The sequence below is a fragment of the Tamandua tetradactyla genome, chromosome 14, assembly GCF_023851605.1.
Source record: "Tamandua tetradactyla isolate mTamTet1 chromosome 14, mTamTet1.pri, whole genome shotgun sequence".
NCBI lineage: Eukaryota > Metazoa > Chordata > Mammalia > Pilosa > Myrmecophagidae > Tamandua > Tamandua tetradactyla.
This window is the reverse complement of record NC_135340.1, coordinates 59,139,349-59,151,088: the sequence shown is the minus strand read 5'-3', so window position 1 is coordinate 59,151,088 and position 11,740 is coordinate 59,139,349. Positions and strand designations below refer to the sequence as shown.

Here is an 11,740-nt window from a genome sequence, read left to right as displayed (position 1 = left end):
TATTTGAAAAGAGTTCCAAGCATCACAAATTCAAATTACATTTGCTTCAGAAATCATGGCATGATGATCATTTCATGAGAGTTGCTCCTATGTCATTGAAGACTCCAGAGAATTCGAATGACATCTTTAAAGACACTAGTAATGTTCAATTAGAACACTGAGAATTGAATTCAATTTGTGAATCCCTTTTCATTATTCCAGAGTTCCTGTAAATTGGGAAGAGAAACCAGTGACACCGGTAAACTATTTCAATACCTTCTTTAATAATGCTCTGAATGAATACAATAGTATGACCAATTACTGTGGGTGTAAGATGTTCAGTGGTTCTTTATTCTCTCCATCATCATTCAGGCAGGGACAGAAGTAGGGATAAAGTTTCTCAATGAAAATGCTACTGAAGGTGTAAATGTGGGTCATGGTTTTAGCATTGTAGAAGGACACCTGCCCTCCTTCATAATCCAAGTATATGCCCACCTTGTTGAGGTTGCTAGTTAGTTTCAGACTGCAAGAAGGCAAATCCAGTGCCTTTAGGTCAGTTTGATTTCTTAGTCTTAAGAGCCAGAATCCTTGCTCGGGAGTTAGAGGACAGCTGCCTTTCCGGATTATCGATTCTCTGACGACTCCAACTGTCCATTTTGTCTTTTTTGCTACTTCGACTTCCCAGTACCACTTTCCAGATGTGAAGCCTTTGGATCCCAACACAGCCACACTTGAGTCAAATCGCTCTGGATCGTCAGGCATTACCTGCTTAATGTCACCATGCCATACGCTGGTTCGGTTTTTGGAGAGCACCAGATTTGGGTGAGCTGTTTTAGGGTCCAGAGTTAATGGAGATAGGCCTAGGAAAAAAAAATAAGAGAAAGCAGGGCATGGGAGAAAAATAGTGTCTGCAAATTCCCAAAGCCACCGGTTCTCTATCCCTCCACCCCCATCCCATACACATATACTCTTAGTCAAGCAGGCAATTACTTATATATTTTGTATTGTTTAGGGTATACATATATTGCCATATTCTAGACATTTCGATAATTGTGGTGGAAATAAGGCTTTATTCTGAAGCAATTTATGCTTTACTAAAGAAAACAATACAAATAGTGTAAATTTGTACTAATAAATAAAAGACAATGCAATTGGCAAAGAGTAAAGGTTAGATAAGGTTGTCTTAGGAAAGCTTTCTAAGGAAAATAAGGACTTCAGTTATGATATATCATAACATAAACGAGATGTATTAAGTTGCTTTGGGCAAAAAGAGGCAAAAGGGAATGGTTTAAAAACAGTAGCTTATGTGGGAAGGAAGAAAAGGGGTTGGCTGTTAGAGACAGGTGAGACTGAGCTAACTGGTAGAGAGTTTAGAGAACAATAGAGTTTATATATGGGTCAAAATAAACTCTTTTCCCATGCACGTCCCAAACAAACAAAGAAACCAACAAAAAACAAACAAAAACTTCAACAAATGATGCTGCAATAACGGGATACTCACATGGAAAAAAGAATGAAATATGACCCTATCATACAGCATACAATAAAAAGATAATAGGACTTTTAAGAGTGGATAGAAAGATCAAAGATGATGGTGGAGTTATGCAGAGAAGGTAGGATTTAACAAATGAATATTATTGTTGAATCATTAAATTGACGTCTCTTTTAGTCTCCAGAATCTTAGAGCAGCTAGAAGTTAAAACCTAAAATTGTGGAATTGCAACCCATACCAAACTCTGAAATCTGTTCTATAACTAATTGTTGTGCTGTGCTTTGAAGTTTATTGCTTTTTTTGTACATATGTTATCTTTCACAAAAAAGAAAAAAAAAGTCAATTGTAATGATTAAAAAAAATATTTATTCCTTCTAGTCTCCTACTTTCTGGAGCAGCTAGAAGAAAAAATCTGAGATGATGGTATGATAGCCCATGACAAACTCTGGGATCTGTCCTGAACTAATTGTTGAAGAGTGCTTTGAAAACTGTTGCTTTTTTTATTTACTTGCTTTGTATATATGTTATTTCATACAATTAAAAAAGTTAAAAAAGAAGAAGAAGAAGAAGAAGTATTGGCAAAGTCCCCTTGGAGGACTAGGGAGATAGGAGGAAATATTCAACTTCCCCATTTGGAGAATTTCTGATATTCTCACAAGCAGTGGAGACAACCAAATCAATAGGCTGAGCTCTCAATCTTGGCGTTTGCCCTTACGAAACTTATTCCTGCAAAGGATAGACTAAGCCTACTAAAAATTAGGCCTAAGATCCCTCTCTATGTGGGACATGAGTCCCTAGAGCGTAAACCTCCCTGGCAACGTGGGACAGAAATCTGAGATGAGCTGGGACTCGGTATTAAGGAATTGAGAAAATCTTCTTAACCAAAAGGGGGAAGAGAGAAATGAGACAAAACAAAGTGTCAGTGGCTGAGAAATTCCAAACAGAGTTGAGAGGTTATCCTGGATATTATTCTTATGCATTATATAGATATCCCTTTTTAGTTTATGGTGTATTGGAGTGACTGGAGGAGATTACCTGAAACGTAGAGCCATGTTCCAGTAATCATGTTTCTTGAAGATGATTGTATAATAACACGGCTTTTACAGTGTGACTGTGTAATTGTGAAAACCTTAGGTCTGATGCTCCTTTTATCTAGGGTATGGGCAGATGAGTAAAAAGTATAGATAAAAAATAAACAAATAGTAGGGGAAACAAAGGTTATAATAAATTGAGTAGATTGAAATACTAGTGGTCAGTGAGAGGGAGAGGTAAGAGATATGTTATGTATGAGTTTTTTCTTTTTTATTTCTTTTGCTGGAGTGATGCAGATGTTCAAAAAAATGATCATGGTGATGAATGATAACTATGTGATGATATTGTGAGTCATTGATTGTACACCATGTATAGAGTGTTTGTATGTCAAAAATGTATGCTTGTTTGTTAAGGTTTGACAAATAAAAATTTTTTTTAAAAAGATATTGGGACTTTTGAGATCTGCAGGGATTTAGATCAGTGCTACTCAGAGTATGGTCCACGATCTGTGTGGTACTAGCTTGGAACAAGTTAAGTACAGAAATTGAGAGTCAGTTTTCAGAAACTTTTATAGTAACTGTTGTATAGTAGACTTTTATGACAGAGTAATTTTATATCAGTTGAATCCGATAATTAAAATTTTGGACTTGCGTTATGTAACTTAAGTTGTTTTTGTTTAACTGTTTCAAATAATGAATTTTTATAGTATTCTACATCATGGCCAAAACTGAACTCATCAACCTTCTCCAAAATCTGTATCTCCTGTATTTCCATCTTCAATATCTCTTTTCTTTATCCTTACCACCCAATTACCATCCTATACATTTCAGTCTCTAGAATTATACATCGGGAATCAGTTCTTTACTTTCCATTCATATTGACACCGCTTTTATTTGTTCCCTAATAGTTAGTTTTTCACCTAAATGGCTACCACACACACTCTAAGATGGTATTCTAGCCTCTCTTTCTTGGGACCATAAACTATGTATTTTATTTCTTTATCCTCAAGTCCAACTTAGTGTTCAGCACACTGTAGGACCTCTGTAAGACTGTGTTGAGCTTTTTCTAAATTCTGATACTGAGCTATTTGTATGTAATCTGGTGGTTCCCTGAAACTTCATGTATTTGTGTAAACACCTGAGGCTCAGAGTTAGAGCACTGAAGCTGTGAAAGTCAGCATTACCCCATTCAGCAACTGTTTTAAAAAGCTGAAAAAGTGATCAGACTTCGTCTAGAAATATGAATGAAGCTGATCTTGATAGGACTAAGGTAAATCAAAATACTGATATGGCCCATATTTTCAAACCTCAACCTTTGTGCGAGACCAAAGGGAGAGGTGTTTATTTGGTACAAAATTTATATTTTGGGTAGTATTTATCTAATTTAACTGGTGTAATCAGTTTATTTGAACACCATAATTACATGCAATCTTGAATAGGGTGTGAGATCTTGTTGGTTTGTACAGGTTAGTGTGATACCCTGATATAACCCAGAGTAATTTGGGTAGAGAATAAAAAAGCATTTGCAAAGTCCCCTTGGGGGACTACTGAGAAAGAAGGAAATATTAAATTTTCCCATCTGGGGAGTTCCTGATATTCTCACAAGCAGTGGATACAACCAATTCAGTAGGCTGTGCCCTCAATCTTGGGGCGTGCCCCTATGAAGCTCATTCCTGCAAAGGAGAAGCTAAGTCTACTGATAATTATGCCTAAAGTCACCCCCAGAGAGCATCTTTTGTTGCTCAGATGTGGCCTCTCTCTCTAAGCCAACTCAGCAGGTGAAGTCACTGCTCTCCCTTCTATGTGGAACATGACTCCCAGGGGTGTAAATCTCCCTGGCAATGTGGGACATGACTCCCAGGGATGAGCCAGGACCTGGCATCATGAAATTGAAAAAGCCTTCTTGATCAAAAGGGGGAAGAGAGAAATGAGACAAAATAAAATCTCAGTGGCTGAGAGAATTCAAACAGAGTCGAGAGGTTATCCTGGAGGTTATTCTTATGCATTATATAGATATCCATTTTTACTTTATAGTGTATTGGAGTGGCTAGAGGGAAGGACCTAAAATTGTTGAACTATGTTCCAGTAGCCTTGATTCTTAAAGAAGACTGTATTACTACATAACTTTTACAATGTGACTGTGTGACTTTGAAAACCTTGTGTGTGATGCTTTTTAAATTTTTTTTGTTTTTTTGCATGGGCAGTCACCAGGAATCAAACCTGGGTCTCTGGCATGGCAGGTGAGAATTCTACCCCTGAGCTACCATCACACTTCCCCTGATGCTCTTTTTATCCAGGGTATAGACTTATGAGTAAAAAGTAATAATAATGATTAAAAAGAAGTAAACAAGAGGGGGCAATAAAGGGTAAAAATTGGGTAGTCTGAAATACTGTGGGTCAATGAGAGGGAGGGGTAAGGGGTATGGGATGTATGAGGTCTTTTTTTTCCTTTTTATTTCTTTATCTGGAGTGATGCAAGATGCAAATGTTCTAAAAATGATTGTGGTGAAGAATACACAACTATGTGATGATATTGTGAGCCACTGATTGTATAATATGGCTGGACTGTACATGTGTGGATATTTCTCAATAAAAATAATTTTTAAAAAAGAGTGTGTGGACAAATGAAATCAGAAGAAAAAATAGACAATAAAGACTGAGATGGTATAATCTAGGAATTCCTAGACTGTACAATGATAGTGACTAAATGTACAAATTAGAAAGTGTTTTTACATGAGGGAGAACAAAGGAATGTCAGTATTGCAGGTTGTTGAAAATAGATGGTAATTAATATTTTAAAACTTTAATTTATGTGTAAGACTAAAGCAAAAATGTTTATTTGTTACAAAATCTATAATTTGACTAGCGCATTTCCTAATATAACTTATGTGGACAGTTTACTTGAACACCATAAGTACATGGAACCTTGAGTAGAGCATGAGAGTTTGTAGGTTTGTCCAGAGTGATGCTCTGTTAAATCCCAGAGTGATTTGAACAGTGAATAGAAAAGTATTTGCAGAGTCCCCTTGAGGGACTGGCAAGAAAGGGGGAAATTGTGTGATTGTGAAAACCTTGTGTCTGATGCTCCTTTTATCCAGGGAATGGACAGATGAGTAAAAAAATATGGATAAAAATAAATAAATAATGGGGGGATAAGGGGTAAAAAATTTGGGTAGATTGAAATACTAGTGTGAATGAGAGGAGGAGTAAGGAAAATTCAACTTCCCCATGTGGAGAATTCCTGATACTCTCACAAGCAGTGGAGACAACCAAAGCAATAGGCGGAGCCCTCAATCTTGGGGTTTGTTCATATGAAACTTATCCCCACAAAGGATAGGTCAAGCCTACTTAAAATTTAGGCCTAAGAGTCATCCCCAAGAGAGCCTCTTTTGTTGCTCAGATGTGGCCTCACTCTGTCAGCCAACACGACAAGCAAACTCACTGCCCTCACCCTCTCTGCGTGGGACATGACTCCCAGGGGTGTGGACCTTCCTGGCAACGTGGGACAGAAATCCTAGAATGAGTTGGGACTCAGCATCAAGGGATTGAGAAAACCTTCTTGACCAAAAGGGGGAAGAGTGAAATGAGACAAAGTGTCAATGGCTGAGAGATTCCAAACAGAGTCAAGAGGTTATCCTGGAGGTTATTCTTACGCATTAAGTAGATATCACCTTGTTATCCAAGATGTAATGGAGAGGTTGGAGGGAACTGCCTGAAAATGTAGAGCTGTGTTCCAGTAGCCATGTTTCTTGAAGATGATTGTATAATGATAGAGCTTTCGCAGTGTGACTGTGTGATTGTGAAAACCTTGTGTCTGATGCTCCTTTTATCCAGGGAATGGACAGATGAGTAAAAAAATATGGATAAAAATAAATAAATAATGGGGGGATAAGGGGTAAAAAATTTGGGTAGATTGAAATACTAGTGTCAATGAGAGGAGGAGTAAGGAGTATGGGATGTATGAGTTCTTTTCTTTTTTCTAGAGTGATGTAAATGTTCTAAAAATGATCATGGTGATGAATACACAACTGTGTGATGATATTGTGGGCCACTGATTGCACACCATGTATGGATTGTATGTGTGTGAAGATTTGTCAATAAAAATATTTTTTAAAAAACCAATGCTTAGGGTCAGCTCTAACAAAAATATTTACAAGATCTGTATATAAAAAGCATTGCTGAAAGAATTTACTCACATAATGGAGAAATACAGCATGGTCACGGATCAGAAGACTCAATACTGTTAAGATGTCAGTTCTCTCCAAATTGACCAATGGAGTCAATGCACTCTCAATCAAAATCCCATCAGGTATTATGTCAGAAATTGGCAAACTGACCCTAAAATTTATATGGAAATGCAAGGGACCTAGAATAGCCTAAATAATTTTGAAAAAGTGAAAAAATGTGATGAATCACATTACCAGATTCCAGAACTTATTATAAGGGTACAGTAATGAAACAGTATGATATTGGTATGAGTACTCATATAGATCAATGGAATAAAGAACTGTCCATAAATAGACTCACAGTTGACTTTTGACAAAGATGCCAAGGAATTTCAGTGGCAAAATAATAAAAAGAAAACAAATGATGCTGGAACAATTGAACATCCATATGGAAAAAAATAACCCTTGATCCTTGCCTCAAACCATATTAAAATAAATACAAATCAATCATAGACCTAAATAAGAATTAAAATGGCATAAAATATAGGAAAAATATTCTTAACCTTGGGTTAGGGAAAGATTTCCTGGGACACAAAAAGAATGAACTATAAACAAGAACAAAATGATAATGATAAATTGTACTTTATCAAAATAAAACGTTTTGCTCTTTGAAAGACCTGTTAAGAAAATGAAAAGTCCCGCTTCAGACCGAGAAAAAATGTTTTTAAAACATATATTTGATAAATGATTATGTCCTTTCCAACTCAAAAACAACAATAATAATAAATTTAAAAGATGGGCAAAAGATCAAAGGATGTTTAACCCAAAATATACAAACAGTAACTAAGTACATGAAAAGATGTTCAATATCATTAGTCATTAAAGAAACTCAAAATCATGAGACACTACTATAATAGTTGAACTTAAAAGATGACAGATATAGGGGGAACAAATGTTAAAATAGATTTAGTTTGAAATCCTAGTGATCAATGAAAGGGATCAGTAAGGGGTATGGCCTGTAAAAATTTTTTTTTTCTGTTTGTTATATTTTTCAATTGTCTTTTTATTTCTTTTTCTGAATTGATGCTAATGTTCTGGGAAATGATCATGATGATGAATATGCAACTATGTGATGATATCGTGAATTTCTGAGTGTATGTGCTGGGAATGTTTGTTTCTTGTAATTTTTTTTAATTAATAAAAAAATTTTTAAAAATGACAGATTTTGGCAGGGATGTAGAGCAACTGGGACTCCCACCCTTTGTAGGGAGGAATGCAAAGTGGTACTGCCACTTTGGTTAAAAAAACAACTGGTAGTTTCTGAGAAAGTTAAATATAAATGTGGTACACAACCCAGCAACCCCATGACCAGATATTTACCTAAAAGAAATTGAAACACAAAGAACTATAAACAATGTTCAGGCAACTTTATCCATAATAGCCAAAAACTGTAAACAACCTAACTGTCCATCAACTGCTGATTGAATAAACAAACTAATGAATCCATAAAATGAATTATTACTCAGTAATAAAAACAAATGACCATTGATACATGCAACAATATGAGTGACTCTCAAGACATATTATATAAAGTGAAAAGAGCCAGACACAAAAGATTACATAATGTATGATTCCATTTATACGAAATGTTAGAAAAAGCATACCCAAAATGAAATAAAGCAGATCAGTAGTTGTTATGGGCTAGAGGAAAGAGAAAGGTATTGACTTAAAAGTGGTAGGAAGGAATTTGGAGGAGATTATAGAAAAGTTCTTTATCTTGATTATGGAGATGTTACATAAGTATAGACATTTGTCATAAGTCATCAAATTGTACACTTAAAATTGGTGAATTTTACTATATGTTACTTACACCTCAATGAAGCTGATTTTTTTCAATGTCAATTACTTGGAAAAATTAACAGGGATATATTTGAGGTTTTCATTAAATCAGTAACTACAAACAATAATAATATTGAGTGTACATGAATTCTGTATAGAATTTTATTTAGGACTTTAGATAATAGTCTTGAAATGCCATTTGTATTCGTATTCTTTCATCCTGTTCATCCCTGGGGTATCTGCAAGGACACAATAACTTAGTGTTCTTATTAATTATCCTTCTTAACATTATTGGTTTTCTTCTGAAGCACTAAAGATATCTAAATAATCTCCGAAATGTTATATTCTGTGTGCAGATTTGGATCTGTTGTGGACCGCAGAAAAGTCATGCCCTTTAATTCTCATTCAATATTGCTAGGTGGGAGCTTTTTGTTTGTTCCCATGAAGGTGTGACCCACCCAATTGTGGGTGGTAACTTTTGATTAGATGGCTCCATGGAGATGTGTCTCCAGCCATTCGAGGTGGGGTTGCTTACTGGACCCCTTTAAGAGGGAACCATTTTGGAAAGAGCCACAGAGCCAGGAGACCTTTGGAGATGAAGAAGGAAAACGCCCCTGGGAGAGCTTCATGAAACAAGAAGCCTGGAGAGAAAGATAGCAGATGTCGCCAAGTTTGCCATGTGCCTTTCCAGTTGGGAGAAAAAACCCTGAACATCATCGTCGTTCTTGAACCAAGGTATCTTTCCCTGATGCTTTGCATTGGACAGTCTTATAGCCTTGGTTTAATTTGGACATTTTCATGGGCTTAGAACTGTAAACAGTAACTTAATACTCCCCTTTTTAAAAGCCATTCCATTTCCAGGTGGGCCATTGTGGCTCAGCAAGCAGAGTTCTTGCCTGCCATGCCAGAGACCTAGGTTTGATTCCCAGTGCCTGTCCATATTAAAAAAAAAAAAAAAGCCATTCTGTTTCTGGTATATTGCATTCCGGCAGCTTGCAAACTAGAACATTCTGTGTTGTAGAATACCAAGCACAGAAAGACTTTAAAGGCCCTATATACACACAAATAATTTTCCCAGAAAACTCCTTCTTCAGGGCAGAGAAGTCTCAGGGATTTATATTAGGTCTGTAGAAGAGGTCCCACAAAAGAAACACAGATCAGAAGCCCCAGGAACCAAGAGCTACTAACACTGATACCTGGAGTAAGGGTGGACTGCATTTCCTTCCATATTATGTACTGGATGGGACCTTTGAACTGGCCTGGGTTCGGCTTTCTGGAGATAAGCTCTCTGGGTGTCAGAACCTTCATTCCTTGCTCCAAGCTGCAGGGGACATAAACATAAATCATTTTTTCTTAGACATACTCTAGTGACTGAAGGAAGAGTATTAAGAATACCATAGGGAAACACCTACCTATCCAGGAGAGTTGTGATGTCCTAAAAAAGGAAAGGAGAAATAGAGAAGTCAGATGCCTGTTCATCAACTCCAGAAATTTCTTTAGTGATATTGACAACCACCACAATTAGATCATCAATACTGGGCCTCTGCACAGATGGACTCTATCCCATCTCCACCAAATCCTCTCATCCTCCATATGCCTTTTCTGAATGGGGATACCTTGCATCACAATCTAATCTAGGATAAATTGTTCTGATTTTTAAGAGTTCCCTTTTACAGGAACCAAGAGAGAAGCTAATAGAAAAATAATTAAGATTAAACAATTTTCACTTATACTTCAAAATAACCTCAAAAGAAAAACACTCCTAAGGCCACTTTTCCTTACTCTGGCTGATTAAGAACTTTTTGTTTCATGTAGCAACAATTGACATACTGTTTCTCAAACAGGTCAATTTATGATTGCTGAGAGCCAGTTGAAGATACAATTTTGGCCACAACATTCTTAATTTGGGGAAGTAAAGCTTCAAATCTCTTTATGGAAAAATATTAATATAATATTATATATGATTACTGTGAATTTTATTATCTCCTTTTCAGGGAGGATGAAAGTAAAGATTTGTACTGAGCGTAAGACTCAAGGAGTTTCCTGTTTTCTCCCAGGGAATCTTAACACCAGAAGACCAGTTCCCCTGCCCCCAGCTTTAGAGTTGTAGTGAAAAGCCACTTCTACATTCTTTCTAACACTGTTCCCCATTTTAATATACTCATAATAATTTTGGTACTGGGTCTCACTTTGAGAAAGTCGAAGGCATTCTGCTGTTCCAACCGGGCCTGGATGCTCACCAACATCTCCTTGGCTAGGAGACACTGCTCCTGAAGTTGGTTCAGATTCAGCTCCATCTCCTCATTCAAGGCCTTCCCCTCTTCCCGGAGATCATTTAAAACTTCCTTTTCTTTGCTGTGCAGGAACTGATGCAGCTTTAGGAACTCCAGAGAGATGTGTTGCTGCAGATGTAGCTTGTTTTCCTGGAAACCTCCATGATCATCACCATAGTAATTACTGAGACTAGCTGGGGATGGGGGCCCACACCACCAAAATTCAATATCATAACAGGAAGATGCATACAAACGACTGGTAAGTATCAACCATTAACTATACTAAAAGAAGCCCTTTGGGGGACTTCACCCTATCTCCCAGTTCAGTAGGTTCCTATTGCACTAATGAGGTGGTAACCAATGCCATATTAAATAAGGTAAGATTAATCATACATTCTACAATAAGTGATAATACCTTCCTAATCAGAAGTACAAATATCTACCCAAATAGGGCTGTTAGTTTGGGGCCATAAGGAGGCTTAAAGAACTGTCCTGATCTAGAAATCAGAAATAATAGGATGCCACTTCTGTTGTCAGGATGATATAGAAGAAGCAGGAGACGAGCACTGTTGGAAGCACTGAAATAGATAACTGTTACCTTTGCAGCTCTCTTCTTGGATGATTCAATATCCTAATGTGTGAGCTATCTAACATCCTAGCTTCTCAGTTCCTATTCCTTATCTCTAATGATTTCTACCTTTATCCATGCATTCCCAGTCACACCTTGTATTTGATCATCCCTAGCAACTATATAATCTCAAAAACAATGTATTATGCACCAAGCCCACTTGCTCAGATATTCCAGTTGCAACTATTATTGGATTCCTTTGAACCCTCCTATTCATTTCTGTTCACTAGTTTCTTCTGTCTTCACACCCCTTCTTATCCATCTTGGATTCATGATCCACCATCAAAATTACCCTCTTAACATCTAGGTTGTTATATAAGGCTCCATGCACT

At 36.8% G+C, this 11,740-nt stretch overlaps 1 protein-coding gene across 18 annotated transcripts in view; it reads right to left on the bottom strand.

The window, feature by feature from the left end:
• Nucleotides 1-241: 241 nt before the first annotated feature.
• Nucleotides 242-11,740, bottom strand: part of TRIM69 (tripartite motif containing 69) — a 40,940-nt gene continuing 29,441 nt past the window's right edge. For 9 of the 18 annotated variants that reach the window (XM_077127720.1, XM_077127726.1, XM_077127725.1 and 6 more), the window contains 4 exons: nucleotides 10,697-10,974; nucleotides 9,920-9,942; nucleotides 9,704-9,828; nucleotides 242-839 (listed from right to left, as the gene is read on the bottom strand). In XM_077127720.1, coding sequence (XP_076983835.1) covers nucleotides 298-839; nucleotides 9,704-9,828; nucleotides 9,920-9,942; nucleotides 10,697-10,974 — 968 coding nt within the window. In that variant the 3' untranslated portion in view covers nucleotides 242-297. The remainder of the gene's footprint in view (nucleotides 840-9,703; nucleotides 9,829-9,919; nucleotides 9,943-10,696; nucleotides 10,975-11,740) is intronic. The other 9 variants (XM_077127724.1, XM_077127735.1, XM_077127736.1 and 6 more) reach the window with 4 other exon arrangements.